Raw genomic sequence first — 21336 nt, 5'->3', positions numbered from 1 at the left:
TTCCACCTGAGAACTGTGGAAAACAAGGAGCACTCGGATTTTTCCAGTAACACATTTGCCCACAACTATCTGTGGGTTAAAAAGTGGGTGTCTATAGAATACCTGCTCTCTCACTGACCTGGCAGATATGGCTGAGACTCACTTCTCTCCTGGTTGAGGGATTCCAAGAAATAAAGGGATGGGCAGACTTCAGACTTGGGGGATTGGCTTTCATTTTTAATCGGAATGCTGAGATCCAGAAATGGACCCAGGTGCAAAATATGAGTTTATGCAGGGAAGCCCCTGAAATCTGCCCCTCACTCAAACTGGACTGACTCCTCCTGCAGACATTCACAGTCAAGACAGGAAGGTCTGAAGATGAGCTACAACATAGAGAGGAGCTTTGCAGGGAGGGCTTTGAAGCACATCTCTGCAATGACTCTTACCCTTGTTAAGATTTCACATTCTGAGTGCCCAGTGTGTTGGACTTGGGATGACAAGGCCCAGGTTCAAATCCCTTTTGACCATAAACTTGAATGTTTCTCCTTTTTCTAAGACTCTCAGCTCAACCTCTTCTACCTCAAAGGGTTTCTCTGAGGATAAAACAGGATATCACCCTCCTAAAACCCCTGGAGGAAGTGTCACGTGGAGTTTGAAGCAACAAAAGAGCCACAAGAAGCACAATCTTTAATAGAATCAAACACGTTAGCACAGGAAACATATCCCCATATACAGTGGTGCCCCGCAAGACGAATGCCTCGCAAGACGAAAAACTTGCTAGACGAAAGGGTTTTCCGTTTTTGAGTTGCTTATATTATAATAATAATAATAATCATTTATTATTTGTTTCCCCAGCCACTCTGGGCGGCTCCCAATCAGTGTTAAAAACAGTACAGCATTGCATATTAAAAACTTCCCTGAACAGGGCTGCCTTAAGATGTCTTCTGAAATTCGCAAGACGAATTTCCCTATGGGCTTGCTTCGCAAGACGAAAAAAAATTTGGTTTTGAATTTCTGTGTGGTGGGTGGCTGGGGGAACAGTTGAGGAGGGGTTTGCAAGAATCTGGGAGCTTGTGTGTTTTTTTCTGCATTTTTATGATTTTCTGTGACCATTGGGCCACTCTGCTGTTTTTTAAAAAAATTTCTGGGTTTGAATTTTGAAATGCTCTTTACAGTATGTGTGACTTTAAAGAGCACTTAATAAACTCTTGTTGTACCAAATTTGGCTTTGTTTGGACTTTTTTTGACCATAGGAACACATTAATTGATTTTCAATGCATTCCTATGGGAAACCGTGCTTCGCAAGAGGAAAAATTCGCTAGACGAAAAAAGTCGCGGAACGAATTAATTTCGTCTTGCGAGGCACCACTGTACTTTCAGGCCCGTTACACAAAAAATATAAGAAGAGGTGATCTCTAAAAATACAGATAAGTATCTGACTGTTCACTACAAAGCACCTTGGAGAAAATAATTGTATACATGGGAATATACCACCCCCCCCCCCTGGAATTCTCTAGTCTAGATTGTCATTCAGAACCTCTGACAGAGGCTCCTCATTGTCAGAGGGGATTTTGTTCCCTCGAGGCCAAAGACCTACGTGGGGGGTTACACTCCTGGGGTCAGCACTTTTGTTGTTGTTTAGTCGTGTCCAACTCTTTGTGCATGCAAGGGCAATATTGCATAAGTCAGGAAGACCCTCAAAAATGCCCCCCAAGCAACCATCCTTACTTGTCCGAAGCCAGAGATCTTGACCTTTCTAGAGGCCGGTAAGCAAGGTGGACTTAGAAATTCTTTTCCCCACTGCCAAAGCCCCCACCCCAATTGCTTTCTGGGCCCTGGAGACTCCTGAGAGATCTCACACAGTCCCTTCCAACAGTGTTTCCCAGTCTCTCGCGTTCTTTCCATTTATTAATTTGTGTTTTGAGGAATGGTTCCAGGGTGCAATCTGCACCCAACTAGCAAACAGGTCTCTTTGGATATGGAGATTTTGCTGAATTGCCACATAAGCTTCCCTGAGGAGTAGCAAAAAAAGGGATTTTGGAACTTCCATCTCCCTGGCCAGTGGAGATCTTGGGGGAGGAAAAGGGAATCTGAGAGCAGGATTGAGGCTGAGAAAGGTTTTAAGTGATGCTCTTTGCATAATTCTGATTTTATTCAGAAAAAATGACAGTATTTTCTCTAGAAATCTTAAGTCAGAGTTGGGGGTTGGAGAGAGAACTACATTGAAACAGGAATGTGTGTAGGGTTAGTTCCTATGTTTTTCCTATGTTTGGGGATTGAAAGGGGACCCAATCAATCAGTGTAATTTAAAAAGCTGGCCCAGGAATAGAGAGTTGCATCATGATTGACGCTTGCCTGTCTGCACCCTCAGTCAAGAGAGTCTCAGGTTCCCTTTCTCACTCACGTAAAAAAAGGGCTGGAGGGTCTCTCCTGAGAAGGAGGCTTCTGAGAATGAGTAGAGGAGGGCTGCTGTATCAGCATCGTAAAAGGACACCCGTCTCCCTTCACAGTTCAGGGCCACTCGGATCCTCTTGGGCTCCTCACTTGGAACAGGGGCCTCAAGGGGGGTGTACCCAAAGTCCCACTTCGCGAAACCCCAGATCCCGTCCGAAGTATCAAAATACACAACACCCTTCCTCTTCACAGACTTTCTGGCCACCCCCACCGCCCACTTATCCACTCTTCCCACAATGACTTCCCAGAAATGTCTGCCTGCTGTGAAACCCTCACATCCCAGCACATAAAGATATGTGTCAAATCTCTCAGGGTTGTCTGGCAGGTCTTGACAAACTTCTCCCCAACTCACACTCTTGCGATCATCAGACAGGATGAGGAAGGGATGTGCTGTGTCTGTATCCAAAGTTACATTTTCTGTGGGGGCAGATGAGGAAAGAGAAGAGAAACAACGTCAACTGGGAAGCTGACTCTTTTTTAGGCACATGGAAGAAATAGCATCCCCTCTGAAATGAACAGGGACTCCAGGGAACGCAGTGGATGTAGCCTACCTTGATTTCAGCAAGGCATTTGACAAGGTGCCTCATGATATTCTTGTAAAGAAGCTGGTAAAATGCGGTCTTGACTATGCTACCACTCAGTGGATTTGTAACTGGCTGACTGACCGAACCCAAAGGGTGCTCATCAATGGTTCCTCTTCATCCTGGAGAAGAGTGACTAGTGGGGTGCCACAGGGTTCTGTCTTGGGCCCGGTCTTATTCAACATCTTTATCAACGACTTGGATGATGGACTCAAGGGCATCCTGATCAAATTTGCAGATGACACCAAACTGGGAGGGGTGGCTAACACCCCAGAGGACAGGATCACACTTCAAAACGACCTTGACAGATTAGAGAACTGGGCCAAAACAAACAAGATGAATTTTAACAGGGAAAAATGTAAAGTATTGCACTTGGGCAAAAAAAATGAGAGACACAAATACAAGATGGGTGACACCTGGCTTGAGAGCACTACATGTGAAAAGGATCTAGGAGTCTTGGTTGACCACAAACTTGACATGAGCCAACAGTGTGACGCGGCAGCTAAAAAAGCCAATGCAATTCTGGGCTGCATCAACAGGTGTATAGCATCTAGATCAAGGGAAGTAATAGTGCCACTGTATTCTGCTCTGGTCAGACCTCACCTGGAGTACTGTGTCCAGTTCTGGGCACCACAGTTCAAGAAGGACACTGACAAACTGGAACCTGTCCAGAGGAGGGCAACCAAAATGGTCAAAGGCCTGGAAACGATGCCTTATGAGAAACGGCTAAGGGAGCTGGGCATGTTTAGCCTGGAGAAGAGGAGGTTAAGGGGTGATATGATAGCCATGTTCAAATATATAAAAGGATGTCACATAGAGGAAGGAGAAAGGTTGTTTTCTGCTGCTCCAGAGAAGCGGACACGGAGCAATGGATCCAAACTACAAGAAAGAAGATTCCACCTAAACATTAGGAAGAACTTCCTGACAGTAAGAGCTGTTCGACAGTGGAATTTGCTGCCAAGGAGTGTGGTGGAGTCTCCTTCTTTGGAGGTCTTTAAGCAGAGGCTTGACAACCATATGTCAGGAGTGCTCTGATGGTGTTTCCTACTTGGCAGGGGGTTGGACTCGATGGCCCTTGTGGTCTCTTCCAACTCTATGATTCTATGATTCTATGATTCTATGATTCTATGGCTCTGCATTCGAGAGAGGGACGTTCATCAAGTTCTTAATAAGGATTCTTGAAGCATCTGCAGTTCTTTCAAGGGTTCACACATTATTTACATCGAACCCTTGCAAAGACCCTGTAAGTTGAGTCAATCTTACTATGCCCATTTTTCAGATGGGAAAACTGAGGCTGAGAGGCAGTGGCTTGTCTAAGGCTACCCCCCCCCACAGGCAGGGACTCCCTAATTCACATCTTAATCTTCTACCTCACATCACAGACCATGCTTGACATGCCAGGTAAAACTGGCAGCAAGTGCTCTCGCTCTTTTTCTAACCAGTTTAATGTTTAATGTAATGTTAGACCCCATCCTTCCAGGTAGTTTATAAAAAGCAAGAAAGTGGTTTGGCTACCGTGACCCCCTTGTGTGAAATGTCCTGCTTGGGATTCTTGACAGCGCATTGTAGAATCGTAGAGTTGGAAGGGACCTCGAGGGTCATCTTGACCAACCCCCTGCAATGCAGGAATCTGAATTAAAGCATCCATGACAAGGGGCCACCTAACCTTTGCTTAAAAACCTCCAAGGAAGGAGAGTTCACCACCTTCTGAGGGACTCCCTTCCATGTTCTGCAGTGTGGGCCTATGGTCTGTTTCCCCCAGGCAAACTATGAGCAGTCAGCCAAGAACAAACTTGATTAGCTCTTATGGTTTGGTTAAAGCGGAGCTTTTATATTCACAACAATTACATCATTGACATGAATGACTTTCTTTTCCTGTGAATTGTGTTAATGCATTTATTGTTGCATTTATCTCAAGATGAAGGGCAAGATATATAAAACCCAGGAAGTGCCATTCCCACCTGTCACCTTCACTGCAAAGACCCCATCCTGGTTCCCCAGGCCTGTGGCTATATGATCATCACATTTATGGAAAAGGCGGGCAGTGGAAGCATAATGAGAAACCTATTTAAAAATTGGTCAGGCTTGTGGACATTAAAAAGAAGATCTGCTCTGCAGTCCTCTCAACCCCTCCCCACATTATGGAAAGTTTGTCAAGCAATTTCTTTTTAAAGACACACATTTGTACAGCGGCCTTTGGAGATTATACTGTCTGTGATGTTGGATGATGCCAGTGCTGCTTTTAGTCTTTTCTTTTGTTAAATGTAATGGGTTTTTCTTGTTTATTGTATTGATTAGCCATTATTCATTTTACTCACTGTTTTCTAAAAGAATATCAGAATATGATTTTAAAGATAAGCAAAAGTTTCCTTTATGCTGCCATTTGCTGCATGTTTTCCAGATCTTATGATTCCCTTTTTGTGGTGTTCAGGATCAGGCCAGACTGGACTTCTGTCTTCCCATTGAGCCTGTCCCCCTGGTCTGTGGTGCAATTCTGCCCTGCTCTGCCCGGCTCTTTTAGGTTTACTCAGGTTTCCCTGGTCTGCCCTCACATTGAAGCAGAGAAATCATGTCTCCCCTCCAATACAAGACCCCCATCTTGCAGGGACGCTGGACCCCTGGAGTTCACACTCAGGCAGCCCCCAGCTCCCTCCACTGACACCAGAACCCATTCACCTTCTAGACCCAAAAGGTTGTTGCAGCCATTTTCTGAGCTATTTTTGTTTGTGCATTTCCCACTCTTACATAAAAGGGGTGGGGATCCTGTATGGCTCAAAGGGATATTTCCCCCTCATGTGCCAGGAGCATTTGGATTCACACCACCCCTGTGTCTTATGGAGATTCGGCACAGAAAAGCCAGCCATCCTGGGCTGGGGGCTTCCTAAGAGCCTGCAGGATCAGGCCAAGAGCCCCTCTAGCCCAGCATGCTGCTCTCATGGAACAGATGCCTCTGGGAAATAAGGGGAAATAAGGCATGGAAGGAAGAGCTGCAGTGGCCTGGTCTTTAGAGAAGCAGATCCCATCTCTCCCAAATTTGTGCCTCTGCTTGACCCGAATTGACTAGGGAAATCCAGCCAGGGTATAAATAATAAAGGCACTGGGTATAACTAATAATAATAATAAATAAATAAATAATAAATAATAATAAAGGCACCGGGACCAGATGAATTTACAGCAAAATACTATAAAAAACTTAGGTAAACAATTGTTATTACCAATAAAGGATGTGATGAACAATATTTTGCATAAAGGAAAGATTCTACTGACATGGAAGGAAGCGTATATCACATCATTTATGTATTTATGTATTTATGTATTATTATTATTATTATTAGCAGTGCCCTCAAATTAATACTTGGACTTATTTCAATTAATTTCTGCAAAATAATTTTTGGTACTTAAGTTAAAAACAGAAAGAATAAGAGATAATAAAAAACTAAAAAGGAGACAGTTTACCAAAAATTGAAAAGTGAACCGTGTTGAGGATGAAGGAAGTCAATTGGAAGAAAAGAGTTGAAATATGGTATATATATCTATATATCTCATGGACGAGAGGTTTTGTATACGTTTCCATACATTAATATGTTTTATTTGTAACTTTTTGTTCTGTTGCTGTTTCTTTGGATTTGGCGTTACTGTTTTTATGTTTAGTTTGATAAGCGTGTGTGTATGTGTTGTAAAATAAACTCAATAATTTTTTTAAAAAAACTAATAAAATTATTATATAAATAAATATTGTTATTATTAAATGTACCTTTTCGCAGCTGAAGTCCATATTCCACAGTGTCTGGAATAGAAAAGGGAACAGAGATTTAGCATCACACCATCATTCAAATAACAAACCTGGAATGAACAATATGAGCTCATGAGACTTTAGCCAGGTGTTGTGGACTACAAGTCCCATCATCCGTAACCACTGGCCATGCCAGCTGGAAATTATGGGAGTTGTAGTTAAAACTATCTGAAACTCTCCATACTGGCTATCCCTGCATAACCAGGGCAGGGGTGATGTCAAGGTTCAGGCCTGCCCAAATCTTGAGAGGAGGAGCAAGACCCCCAGAATATCTCCCCATCAACAACAAGGTCCAGATATCCCTGTTCCAGGACGGGAGGCCTCAACCCCTCTGCTCCTGGCGGGCTCCTGGACAGCCCTCCTCTCTCCTTCTGCTCCCCTTACATCAATCTCAGGGCCAAAGAAACAGGCGAAAAGCCCGAAAAGTGAGATGTGTGAAAGCACCCAAAGTCTGGCTGAGAGATGGGGAGAGTTCAAGTACAACTTTTTCCAGGGTTACATTCCTGGGGATTGTGCATAATCCCCCCAGGTCACCCCTGCCATTTTCCTGGCACTGCTAATGTCTTGGAGCCTTTCATGAACAATTTCAAATATCCAGTATAAAATATTTTCAGCTCTTCTTTACTACCTTTGAACTGCTTCATGACTCCCTCCAGGAAGGGATTCATATCACAGAAGTCCCAGATCCTCCACTTCAGGGCAGGAGGAAAAGCCACAGGAGGATCCTCTAAGTTCTCCTTCTCCTGAGACCTGGGAGGAGAAGAACAAAGCCAAGCCACCATCTTTCCAATGCAAGGAGCTTTCTGACAAGGCAGGTGTCACATTCTGATTATAAAGGCACCATGGATGTATCATGAAGACTTGAGAGCAGAGTTCTATGGCTAAAAGGAGCATCTGATTGATGTGTGGATCTAGAGACCACCTAACAAGTTGAAGGAAAACCAACAAACACCAGCTTCCATAATACATGGAAAGAAATATATGATTATGAGATTGAAGGGAAATAAGCTGATATATGCAAATTTTTATGAAGAGAAGTGAACAATACTCGGTCCTTATACAGAGATTTTAGGACCACACCAGTTTTAGTGAAGCATTTCAAGTGACTAATGAGCAGAACAAAATAGGTCTGGTATGTGCATTTATGTGTATGTGTATCTGGTATGTGCATTTCTGAAACATAAGGAAGTTCCAAAGAATTGGAAACAAGAGTCAAAAAAATTGAAATCAATCCCAGCATCTTTTCAGAGCATAATTCCCTGACTAGATGGAGATTAAATGATCATTTATTAGATGATCAAAAATTTGTTTAAAAAGCAAAAGAGACTTCGAAGGATTATTTTGAAATAAACAGTCAAGGGCAAACAAAGTTACAGACGGTCTGGGACGCAAGCAAGGCTGTAATGAGAGGATTCTTTATACCACAAAACTCATTTAAAAGGAAATTGAGAGAGCAAAAGAGAAAAAAATATTAGAGGAAATTATGAAAAAGGAGAAACAGCTGTCAAAAAAGGCAAATAAAGAGGCAGTAAAATAGGCAATCAAAACATTACAAACCCAATATTCAATGATTATAAACAAGGAAATTAGCTGGAAAATAAAAAGAGTAAAACAAAAACATTTTGAGCACGCAAATAAACCCGGGAAGTTGTTACCCTGGCAGTTGAAAAAAGTGAACAAAGGAACTCCATAAATAAAATTAACATAAATGGCAGAATTACAGACAAACTGAAGGAAATAAGAGAAGGATTTGTTAAATATTTTTCTAAGCTGTATAAAAAAGGGAAAGAAAAAAACATCTAAGATAGAAGAGTACATCAGAAGTAGCAATATGCCATATTTAAAAGAAGAACAAAGGAACATTCTTAACTCCCAGATAACAATGCAAGAATTATTTGAGGCAATAAAAAGCTCTAAAAACGGCAAGTCTCCATGGCTTTACGGTAAAATATTACAAGAAATTAAATGAACAATTAGCGAATCCATTGAAAGATGTTATGAATGAAATATTGAACACAGGAGAAATCCCAGAAACATGGAAACAGGCCTATATAACAGTAATTACAAAACAAGACACAGATTTGCTGCAAGTTAAAAACTATAGGCCTATTTCCTTGTTAAATAATGATTACAAATTGTTTGCAAATATTCTAGCTAATAGATTAAAAAATATATTAATTGAATATATACATCAAGATCAAGCCGGGTTTTTACCAGGAAGACAAATGAAGGAGAATATAAGGAATATTTTGAATATAAAAGAATATTTGGAGGTTAAAAATGAAAAGAAAGTGGCAATGATGTTTATTGATGCTGAAAAAGCCTTTGATAGTGTTTCTTGGAATAAAGCTGTTAGAACAAATCAGAAGTGGTTCTAAGTTTTTAAAAGGAATAGAAGCAATCTATTCAGAACAAAAAGCCAAACTAATTATAAATCAGGTGATAACGGATGACTGTAAGATCCAAAAAGGAATAAGACAAGGATGCCCATTATCACCATTATTGTTTACCCTGGTCTTGGAAGTACCGTACTTGCCAAAAACATAAGAGCAGGTAAAGAGATCACAGGGGTAAAAACTGGGAAAAGTGAATTCAAGTTAAAAGCCTATGCAGATGACCTAGCGATAACAGTGGAAGAACCTAAAACTTCACTCCCTAAAGTGGCAGGATTTAAGTTAAATAGGAATAAAACTAAATTATTAGTTAAAAACCTGAAGGAAGAAGAAAGAACCGAGTTAGAACAAAACACTGAAGTCCATAAAAAGGTTAAATATTTAGGGATTTTGTTAGCATCAAGAAATATAAACCTATTTAAAAATAACTATGAAAAAATTTGGCTTGAGGTAAAAAGAAATTTAGAAATATGGAGTAGAATGAATCTCTCATTGTAAGGAAAAATATTGGCGATTAAAATGAATGTGTTGCCAAAAATGCTATTTCTTTTTCAAGCAATACCTGTCATTCTGAAAGATGAATGTTTTAAAAAATGGCAGAAAGAGATTTCAAAATTTATCGGGGGGGGGGGTGTGTGTGTGCAAAAGGCCAAGGATAAAACATAAAATACTTACAGACGTAAAAGACAGAGGCGGGTTTGCCCTCCCTGACCTTAAATTGTATTATGAATCTGCTTGTTTGGTATGGATCAGGGACTGGATGAGACTGGATAAGCAAGAGGCATTTGAACTAGAAGGACATGACAACAGATTTGGCTGGCACGCATACTTATGGTACGGAAAAGGGAAGGTTCATAGAAGCTTTCACAACTATATAATTAGGAAATCACTAATGAGAGTATGACTTATTGGAACAAAAGACCCCGTGGTGGCTTTCACCACATGAAGCATTACTGCTCAAACCACTTGGAAAGAAAGGAAAATGGCTCACATATGTTGATTTATTAAAGGACCATGATGAAAAATGGAAATTAAGAGATTACGATGAGATCAAAGACCACTTTCAGAGTTGATTGCATTATTCACAACTATATGAAACACATAAAGAAGACAGCAAGAAAGGATTCAGTTACACAAGATCTAGGTTTCAAACGAAGTGATCAAAGGTAAAGTGAAATTACTGAAGGCAGCATACAGCATATTATTAGAATGGGAGACGAAAGATGAAGAGGTAAAATCAGTTATGATTAAATGGGCACAAGATGTAGGTCACAACATTATGATGGAAGATTGGGAAAAATTATGGAAAACTGATTTAAAATTTACAGATTGTTCCCTGCTGAAGGAGAATTACATGAAGATGATGTACAGATGGTACACGACACCAGTGCAGTTAGGGAAAATGTACAAAACTAGCTCAAATAGCTAGTGTGGTGTAGTGGTTAAGAGCGGTAGTCTTGTAATCTGGTGAACCGGGTTCGCTTCCCCACTCCTTCACATGCAGCTGCTGGGTGACCTTGGGCCAGTCACACTTCTTTGAAATCTCTCAGCCCCACTCACCTCACAGAGTGTTTGTTGTGGGGGAGAAAGGGAAAAGGAGATTGTTAGCCACTTTGAGACTCCTTCGGGTAGTGATAAAGCGGCATATCAAATCCAAACTCTTCTTCTTCAAATATATGTTGAAGTGTAAGGAAAAGGAAGGGACATTTTATCACATGTGGTGGGATTGTAATGTAATTAAAAAAATTTGGGAAATGATATACAATGAATTGAAGAAAATGTTCCATTTAACATTTGTTTAAAAACCTGAAGCATTTTTGTTAGGGATTGTAGGGAAAGGTCTGCCAAAAAAGCTGAAAAACATCTTCACGTAGGCGACAACGGCCGCGAGAGTTCTAATAGCACAAGGATGGAAGACTGAAGAAACCCCAACTAAAGAATCATGGCAAGAAAAATTGATGGACTATGCAGAACTGGCAAAATTGACATATAAGCTACGGGACAAGGATAACTGTGGCTTTAAAGATGAATGGGAATCCTTTACAAAGTATTTGAAGACGCAACAAAGAGATCTGGACTCCTTGGCTGGCTTTGAATAAACATTCACAAACTTTTCTATTGATGACAATCAGCTAATAAGTTTGAGGAACTATACAACTGTGTAACAGAATGCAAAAAACAGCATTCTTAGAGAAATCAAAGACTGGAACTGAGGGAAGCCGGGGGTTGGGGGTGGGTGGGTTTTGTGTGGGAGGCGGGGAGGGAGGAAAAATGGGGGGGAAATAAGAATGATATGTTTCTGGATAATATGTTTTGTTTTAATGTTGAATAATTTCCACTCAATTGGCGTCACAAGTTATTGAGTGCTCAGTTTTCGAGCAGCTGGCACTGGGGATCACTTTGCATATGGAATCCAAGAGTATTATTCTCGTTTCAGCTTATATTCCACCATATACAGTGCAAACACAGATAGAGAGCACGTGGTATAAATTCCATAGTTTCCTTTATTCCCTACAAATTAGGTACCCTGGATCGCCATTTTACCTAATGGGAGATATGAATGCCAGAATAGGCTCAAATGATGATAGCCTGGAAATAAAATTCCCAATATTAAGAGATCTAAAGGAAAATAGCGCCCTCTTTCTAAACCCACCCCCACGTAGACATTCGAAAGATTGCCAAATCAACTATGCTGGATTCTGCCTGGCTTTTTTACAAATAAGTCTTGACCTGATCATTGCAAATGGGGCATTCCCTGGGGACAGAGAAGGCGAGTACACATTCATAAATACAAATGGAGCCAGCACAGTAGACTACTGTCTCACTAACAGAGAGGCCTTCGAATCAATTAAAAAATTCACCATAGATAATAGGACTGAAAGTGACCACTTACCTCTAATCATCTCCACTACTGGCCAAAATTCAATTCAGCGCTCTCACATAGAACATGAGGATATAGATAAAGCAAATGATCCAGCATTGTGTAGGAAAAAATGGACACCTGGGATAGCAATTGCAGTTGAGAATAGATTGAATTCACAAACTGCAATTAAGTTAAGATCAATTATAATAAACAATTTATCAATAGACTCCTCCCTGACAGCTTACAAAAATCTCATTGAGTCCTTGCAGGATGTGGTCTCGGTTAACATAAACTCAGCCGGCAATCCACGCACTGCTAAAGGGCACTGTTGGTTTGACCAAGAGTGCCACACAAAGAAGGAAGCCTTAAGGAACGCCTATTTGGCCTATAGAAACGCTGGATTAAACTATTTACCTCAATCTTATTTCAAAATAAAAAAAGAGTACAAAGCCCTTTTGGCCTCAAAAAAAAAAAAAAGGCAGTCCGAACAAAATTCCTGGTCCCTACTATTGAATGCCTCACTAAACAATGAAACTAAACTCTTTTGGCAACTGGTCTCCGACTCAATGAAAAATAGTTCCTCAGCCCCCAGCTGTGTCATTCCAGCTCAGGTTTGGGAGAACCACTTCAGAAATATCTTTATGGAAAATCCAAACCTCCCTTCCAGCTTACAGGAGGATGACAGGGCAGAATTGTCACTGCTCCCTAATTGGAGGCCGGTTACTGTGGAGGAAGTCCATACATTAATTGGGAATCTGAAGAGTGGAAAGGCTCCGGGGAAAGACTTTATCCCAGCAGAGTTGATTACATCAAACCAGCACTGGTGGGCTCTGCTTCTGGCAGCACTCTTTACGGTAGTAAATAACTCGGGTAAGGTACCATATAGCTGGAAACGTGCTATAGTAGTTCCAATCTTTAAGAGAGGCCACCCAAATGTACCATCCAATTATAGGCCTATTAGCCTGCTCTCAATAATTGGGAAGCTGTATGCCCGTTTCCTCAGTAGCAAACTGACAACTTTTCTAAATGAACATAATATACAATCTGAAGCCCAGGCAGCTTTTCGTGAGAACCATTCAACAACAGACCACTGTCTAATGCTGTCCTTCCTAGCTGAGAAGTATACCAGACCTCTACAGGGTAAACTCTTTGTGGCCTTTATGGATCTGAAATCAGCATTTGACTCCATCCCCAGATCCCAGCTATGGTCCAAATTGGGTCTGATTTTGCAGGACAAACGACTTCTCTTATAAAAGCCTTGTACAATGGAAGCAAACTGCAGGTCCGATGCGGTCGACAGGGACAGCTATCAAACAGCATTGAGATGACTAGGGGGGTGAGACAGGGTTGTATTTTGGCCCCCACATTGTTTTGTCTATTCGTAAATGACCTAGAAGAGAACTTAATGGACCCAGATGGACACATTCCAAAAATAGGAATGAAAAGGACCCCTTTGTGGTTGTATGCTGATGACGCGGCCATCATCTCATGTTCCAAACCAGGTTTGAATTATCTGTTGAGGAAATTTTCTGATTACTGTTCTGGAAATGGTTTATCCATTAATTATGAATATCTAAAATGTTAGTCTTCGAAAGAAGATTCTCCCGGTCTAAATGGGTGCTGGATGGCCATAACCTTGAATAGGTAAAATACTTCAGTTACCTAGGGCTCACATTCCATCATACAGGATCTTGGAAGCACCATTGGCAAACCTCCCTTCAAAAGGTGGAGATTACAAAGCTAGCCATACATAGATTCTTCTACACAAAGGGCGGCAAATATGTTCCAGCAGCCTTAAGGGTTTTCAATGCAAAGCCCGTTTCCCAACTCCTGTATGCAGCAAAGGTCTGCCATAATGGGGACCTGCCAAAGCTAGATGGCTTTCAGGCAAAATTTATACGATCTCTGCTGCCGGTACCTAACTGCGTCCCCAACTCCGTACTTCTGTTGGAAGCTGGTGAATACCCAATTTCAGCTAGAGCGTGGTGGGCTGCCCTAAAACATTGGCTCAGGATTTCAGTGTTTAATTTAGGGAAGGGTCTGTACCAACATTTGACCAATGAGGAATTTGTCAGCAAATGGCAGAAAACCATGGCTAAAAAAGCCACCTCTATTGGTCTGTCTCCCCCCCAACTGGGTTATGAAGGTGCCCAAAAGGTTTTAAAGCAAAGATTATGGGACAATGCACACAGTGACTTGCGATCTCGATCACACGCAGTCTGTAGTCTGCTGGCAGCAGGAGTTCAATATGGGTATGTCTTTGAGTTAACATCTTACATCAAAAACCTGACAGTACCTAACTATCGAAGGCTTTTCACTAAAGCCAGATTAAATGTCTTCCCCTCTGCAGTGCTGGATGGTAGTTTGAGAGGAGTTCCCTACCAGGACAGACTTTGCTTGTGTTCTCAAGACATCGATTCCATAAATCATATTTTGTTGCATTGTACAAAGTATGAGCAGGCCAGGGCTGAACTGATACTACCTTTGCTGGTGCCTTTCCCAGGAAAATCAGAGGCTCACTATGTCAGGTTCCTACTGGAAGACCGGACAAAAGCTAGAACGTTGGCAGTGGCAAAGTTTCTATCGGTGGTTGCAACAACAAATGAGCCCTATATTCTAAACAAAATGATTAATTAACCTGGAGGTAGGCTGTATGAACTGTGTATTGATTTGTAATGTTTTGTTGGGTCTCTGGACCGTAATAAAGATTGTTGTTGTAATTTTGAATAAAAAAGTTTTTTTTTAAAAAAAGAAAAGAAATCAAAGCAGTATTTTCTAAACATGGAAGATTCTCAAAATTCGTAAGTGTTTGAATATGTTGCAGGTGTTTTGGGGACAAGGCTCTAAGCGGCTACTATTCATGATGGCTGGGTCAAAGGCAGTGGTGCCTCTGATCCACAGGAGGGGAGTGTCCTCTGGGGCTCGGATCCTGATCACCGCGGGTTTTGCACTGGCATCTGGTTAGGCACTGTGAAAACAAAATGCTGGACTAGATGGGCCACTCGCCTGATCCAGCAGGGCCCTTTCTCACATTCTTATGTCTGAGGAAGAACCTGCAGAAGCCAGAAATACACTGAATATTTAAGCGTAAGTTATAGTGAAGATGTTTACAAGCCCCTTTGGGGTGTCCCCCCCCCCTTTTGTATCAATTGCAGAGTAAATGAATCCATCACAAAGAAAGGCCTTCAGAGGTATGCAATGGGAATGGCTTCCTGTCTGTTATTATAGATGAGACCAATAACTACAAATGACTGCGAAAATGTTTCCCTATTTTTGTCTGTGATCTTGTGAGATGGATGATGGAGTCCTAAGCTATCTCTGTAAGGAGGAACTGGAGAGCGAGTTCTCACCCCTTAAACAAGAATGTTCCTAGCATCATAATAAGGGAGGGGTTTTCTTAAAGCAGCAAATTTCCATCACTTACCTCTGCAAGAAGCTTCTGATATCCTGGAAGGAAAGAAAGAAAAAGATATCCATGGAGCCATTTCTGCAGAGAGCCCTGCGGTCAGTTAAATACTAAGCTGCTGAAGCAGAGAGAGGTTAGTCAAGCACAAAACAAAAGACCCCCAATATAATATGCAGTACCACGTAACTTTGGAATAACCATCAGATGGCAAAAGCCAGCCATTCCAGTGATGATGAATAAAAGGTCCCTTTCTTCCCTTTTGGCCAAGTCACCCAAACAGCTGTCAGGAATGAGACAGCTCTCAGCGAAGATTTGCAGCAGGCTTCAGAAAGTAGCCCAAAGCAGGGAGGCTTTGATGTTAGTCAGTCAGGGGGAGCTGGCTACAAAACAGACAAAGCTCGCTGGAAGCTCAAAGAGGCATGAATAAACAGAGAGACACTGGAAAAAGAAAGGGGTTGGCACTAATCCTATCTCTCCAAGGAGCCAACGAATGGGAGGGCTTCTGGACAGGAAGCAAAACAAAAGATGCAACAGAAGAGTCATGCTGATTGATGAGGCCGGAGGTTATGTTACAGTCATCCGGAGCTATCTGTTTGTTTTTGCAATAAATTCTCCTTTTTAATTAACAACGCTTACTGTGTTGGACGCATGACAACACCTGAGAGATTCAATCCCACCTCCTGGAATTTTGCATTTTGCCCTGTAGCGCATGCTGGTACCGTGTTCACCTGAGATCTCTGATATGTACATTCCACACTCAATCATATCCCCTGAACAAACAAACATATTCTCTATGCAAACTTATTTTTTTAATAATAATAATAATAATAATAATAATAATAATAATAATAATAATAGGTCACCCCCTCTCTGTCTGGACCCAAGACAGCATCTGAATGAAAAAGTGATGCAGTGCCAATTTGGAAAGCCTGTGCTGGAGGCAGTATCGGTTGTATTCAACTCGCTTTTACTCAGGCACACTGAAATTAATGAACCTAAGATAGCCATCCCCATTAATTTCAATCAGTCTACTCTGAGTAAAGGTTAATTGAATACAGAGCCCTATTGGCTTGTGGGCTTCCCAGAGACCTTTGGTTGGCCAATGCGAGAACAGGATGCAGGACGGAAAGGGCCAGTGCTTTGATCTAGTGACAACTTGAAGAAAATATTGGGGGGTGGGCAAGTAAGCTCCGCCCCACATAATCAATCACAAGATGCAGTACAGTGGTACCTTGGGTTACAGACGCTTCAGGTTACAGACTCCGCTAACCCAGAAATAGCACCTCGGGTTAAGAACTTTGCTTCAGGATGAGAACAGAAATCGCGCAGCAGCAGCAGCAGCGGGAGGCCCCATTAGCTAAAGTGGTGCTTCAGGTTAAGAACAGTTTCAGGTTAAGAACGGACCTCCAGAACGAATTAAGTTCTTAACCCGAGGTAGCACTGTACACACTACCCCATTTCAAAACAAATGTCCATTATTGGGGGGGCTGGTCCTCTCAAATATTTTATTGGGGCGTCCAAGGGACCTCAGCCCCTCAGAGTTGGCTCCTATGCCAGGGCTGACACCTTTTACCATTCATGTACTGCTTGTTTCTCTGACAACAGTATTTTTATGTGGGGAAGGACTAAGAAATGCCTGTAGTCTGAAGCAGCCCACTCCACCCTCTCGCATCAGGATGAGGCCTCACCTGCAGGAGTTCACTCACTGGTTCCTGAAGCTTCTCCTCCATCTCCCGGATGAGGCTGTCAAGAGAGGAGAGTTCCCTGGAGAGACTGGCCAGGTGCTCCTCCCTTTTCTTCGCAATCTCCTTCTCCACTTCTGCCATCTGGGCCAGAAGAAGCTTCTCTTGTTCTTCCAGAAACTGGTGCAGTCGCCTGATCTCAGCCACCATTTTCCCCTTCTCTGCTTTCATTTGCTTCTGCAGCAGCAAAAAGAGAAAGGGGAGGAGAACAGCAGGCCACTATCAGGCATAATGTTGCAGGATGAAGAGGCCAGATATCAGAATTCACTTGGAAGGGCAAGTCTGCCATTTTAGAGAGATCACTCCAGCAGGAAAAGAGTTTCGTAAAAATTTACAAGCCCACCCCATCCTCCTTCAAATGGTCTTTCATGCCCTGTGGGTTATCAGGGTGTTCAAAAAGAAACCACTTTCTGTATTCGATATTCATTCCCCCCCCCCCCAATATATAATCCACTTTTTCACCTTCAAATAACAGTGATGCTTACAAGCAGGTCTTGACTTTCCTTTTCTGTGTTTGCTTTAAACACCAGAATTTTCTCTCTTTCCTTCCTCACATTGTCTAGGCAGCTGCTGATCTGATCCTGAAAAGAAAAGGAAATCAAAGTTTGGTTGCTTTTTTCTTTGTTGGAGTTTTAGTATTCATAATAACAGGAAAGTTGAGTCATCTGCTTGCTCCCTGCCCCAAAGACTGTGGTCTTTGCCTTCGTCATCCTGGGAACCTGTGGCACAATGGGTCAGTGTGTCTGGCTGTTAACCAGAAGGTTGGTGGTTCGAGCCCAACCAGGGACGGCTGTGGGCAGAATTCCTGCATTGCAGGGGGTTGGACTAGATGGCCCTCAGGGTCCCTTCCAACTCCACCATTCTGTGATCCTGCCACCTCCATTGCTCCTCCCTCCAGCCCTTTCCTAAGGGAGCTGCTTCCAGAGGATGAACTGGGGGTGAGTTTCTCCTGCAGGGGGACTTTGGGGGCACTGTAATCCCCTGCAAGGAAAAAAGAAATGTTTATTGAACAGAGTTTCCGAAGTTTGGTTTTTAGAAGGCTGCACAAAAGCTCCTGCTGGCGAGTGACTCTTTGGATGCCGGAGGGGAGAATACATTAAAGCGTTTTCTTGCAAGACCCCCTTCTCTGTTGCTATTTCACCCTCACCATCCCCAAAGGAAACCCAGAGAGATTTCTCACCTTGTACTCCTGGGACGCCTCCTCCAGAGGAATCACCTCGTGGCTTTTGTGCTCCTTGGATCTGTCACACACCACACAGATGGGGCTTTCGTCCTCCTTGCAGAAGAGCTTCAGGGGCTCCTGGTGCTTCTCACAGATCTTCCCCTTTCCTTCAGCCTCCTTTTCACCATGAAGATGGAGTTTCCCGACTGTAAGTTTTTCCAAAACATTTGCCAGCGGCCGATTGGGGATGAGGTTCCTGTGCTGAAGGATTTCCCTGCAATGAGGGCAGGAAGCCTCTCCCTCGGATTCCCCCCAGCACTGGATCAGGCAAGATCGGCAGAAGTTGTGCCCGCAGTCCGGGATGATCACTGGATCCCGGAAACTCTCCAGGCAGATGGGGCAAGTGGCTTCCTTGCAGAGATCCTGCACGGGACCCCCAAAAGCAGCCATGGCTGCTGCCTCGCCAGGAAGAGAGAAATGGTTTCGTTTTCTTTGCTTTTTGTGTGCGAATGGATGTCTCTGTTTCCTTCCCATGAGGAGATTCCAGGGGTGACTCCAGATTTCCCTTCCGCTCCGCAGACGTGGCCTTAGCAAGGAGATCTGGGGTTCTGCTTCCCCCACCCAGGAAATTCAAGCAGGGAAATTCAGGATCTCGGCTGCCTTAGAGACATGCATTGAAGTGGAACAGGGTCTCTTTGATATGGAAATTTATTTTTTAAAAGAGAATGGGCAGAATTCCTTGCTGCTGTTATGGAAAAATTCTGGGTGCATGTTTTCTCCGCATCCCATCTCGTCGGGTGCCACTCCCCACAGGTCACTACGGTAAGGTTACCAGATTTTTTTCAATGAATCCGGGGACAGTTTTCAACTTCAATGGATTTTGTATGGGAACTGATTTGTAAATCTGGGGACTGTCCCCAGGAAATGGGATATCTGGTAACCTTACACTAAGGCAGTGGTAGGCAACCTAAGGCCCGTGGGCAGGATGCGGCCCAATCGCCTTCTCAATCCAGTACATAACGTGTCCTTTTATTTAAAATGCATCTCTGGGTTATTTGTGGGGCATAGGAATTCGTTCATTTTTCTCTCTCTTCAAAATATAGTCTGGCCCACCACGTGGTCTAAGGAATGGTGGACCGGCCCACGGCTGAAAAAGGTTGCTGACCCCTGCACTAAGGTAAAGGTAAAGGGACCTCTGACCATTGTCCTGGCCTTCGTTCGAGGCTGCAGTGGGGACTTGGGATTTTGGGGGAGTCGTTTAGCTGCCCCCCCAATCTTGCTTTTAACACTGCTAATTTAAGGAGCCATGCACCTAGGTGAGGTAGAGAGAAGCGCGTTTGTTTGTGTTTTAGCTTCATCGTATTACGGTATTTTAATGTTTAGTTGGAAGCCACCCAGAGTGGCTGGGGAAGCCCAGCCAGATGGGCGGGGTATAAATAATAAATAAATTATTATTATTATTATTATTATTATTATTATTAGCCTCAAACTCCTTTGAAAGTCAGTGAATGAATAACTCAGACTCTTTCCAACCTGCAGGGCACAATGTTCAGCCCAAACTCCACTGCGATGCGCATTCCCACAGGACAATTGGACACCCATCCACAGCAACAGACCTGGTGAATTTTTAAGCTGCTCTTCAGGTCCAGTTTCTTCCCATTCCCCCCCCACCCCCACCCACTGATCCCATCTCCAGTCTGTCCATCCTCTCAGAAAAATTAACATTAACCATGGAATTTTTTTAAATTTCTTTTTGGTGTGAGGGAAGTGTTCTCTCTCTTTTTACTTGTGATTTTTCTTTATCTCTATATACTGCTAAGCATGATTGTTCGGTGGTTGAAACATATTCCTCTTAAAAAATACAAAAATACACACTTTTAAATTTTATTTTCCGTGTTTATGCTCTCAACATTTTTCTCTGATGTTTCATTTGATCCATGTGGAAGTGAGGGTCCTCTTCTTAATTTGGGTCTATGTTCAAGTGTAAAAATGAAGATAAAACAAATGAGGCAATTGCAAATCCACCAAAAACTGTTTTCAGTTTGGTCATCTGGATCCTTGTGGATTATGATTCCTGCTGTCTCTGTGTTGACATTCTGCAGAAGAGAATGTTTGGGGGTGGATGTCCAGCCTAACTGTTCCAGGAGAACACCAAAAAAGTAGCATGAACAGCAGTTTATCCCGACGTACACACTAACATTTGTGTTGTATTCATAAGCTTATGTTAATGATGATTATGATAATGATAACTGTAATCTGCACAGCTTGAGAGGATACCACAAAGCCAAATGGGCTGCAGAAAGTGGGAGAGGGCGAGGGATTGTGTCAAGGGCCTGAGCTGTCCGTATTGACCAGGGCTTCAACGGAAGTGCCAGTCCTATCAGCCGGAAAATCCTCCAGAGCCACTTGCATCCGTTGACCTCTGAGGGTGGACCATTCTCATGGGTGCCCCACCTCTACAGAGGGGGAACAGTGCTGAAAAAGCCTAATTTCAACAGGAAGTGATCTGACCAGGACAACATACTGAGGTCCATATCTCCCAGTTTCAGATTGCTCACTTCATGCCCAGTTGAAAAGATAAGCTCCAGAGTGTGACCTGGCCAGCAACATGTTGGGACAGCCCCACGGCTGGGAGCCCTCAACCGAGATCAGCTCTGCCACTCAGGCAGGGAGGCTGTTGGGAAGTGAGGGGGGTGGTAAACCAGCAGAATCCCAAATCTGTCCCAACTAATTACTCAGTGCCAGGAACAAACACTCTAGACCCCTATGCAGCTGGAGAAAGAGAATCTCTCTAGACCACAGCAACCCCCCACTTGCTGGCTCTCAAGTCTGCCCTGATCCTGCACTGAGTACCCAGGTGGGCAGAACTGGGCGAGACCAACTCCACCTTGTTTCCCTATCCAGGTCTCAGGAATACGCACCAGACCAGCCTCCCCTCCTCACCCACAATCAAGTCATGGAGG

General features: G+C 43.0%; 1 protein-coding gene across 1 annotated transcript; it reads right to left on the bottom strand.

The window, feature by feature from the left end:
* Nucleotides 1-2097: 2097 nt before the first annotated feature.
* Nucleotides 2098-19089, bottom strand: LOC128409170 (zinc finger protein RFP-like). The gene is made up of 7 exons (XM_053379423.1): nt 18392-19089; nt 17697-17792; nt 17158-17388; nt 15488-15510; nt 7436-7557; nt 6769-6801; nt 2098-2850 (listed from the first exon to the last, which is right to left on the bottom strand). The coding sequence occupies exons 1-7, from the start codon at nt 18905-18907 to the stop codon at nt 2351-2353; spliced, it is 1521 nt and encodes a 506-aa protein (XP_053235398.1). The 5' UTR covers nt 18908-19089; the 3' UTR covers nt 2098-2350.
* Between the last annotated feature and the right edge of the window lie 2247 nt (nt 19090-21336).

This window comes from Podarcis raffonei, chromosome 2 (assembly GCF_027172205.1).
Source record: "Podarcis raffonei isolate rPodRaf1 chromosome 2, rPodRaf1.pri, whole genome shotgun sequence".
Classification (NCBI taxonomy): Eukaryota; Metazoa; Chordata; class Lepidosauria; order Squamata; family Lacertidae; genus Podarcis; species Podarcis raffonei.
Note: the sequence above shows the minus strand (reverse complement) of the source record. Positions and strands in the feature narration are given on the sequence as shown.

What these genes read in the sequence shown, in the direction of transcription:
- LOC128409170 (XM_053379423.1), bottom strand. Translation starts at nt 18,907, where the DNA reads ATGGGAAGGAAACAGAGACATCCATTCGCACACAAAAAGCAAAGAAAA. An exon ending in ATCAGAAGCTTCTTGCAGAG is followed by an intron (nt 7,558 to 15,487) that starts GTAAGTGATGGA and finishes TTCTCCTCCCAG; the next exon opens with GTCTCAGGAGAAGGAGAACT. An exon ending in AGTCATGAAGCAGTTCAAAG is followed by an intron (nt 6,802 to 7,435) that starts GTAGTAAAGAAG and finishes TTTCTATTCCAG; the next exon opens with ACACTGTGGAATATGGACTT.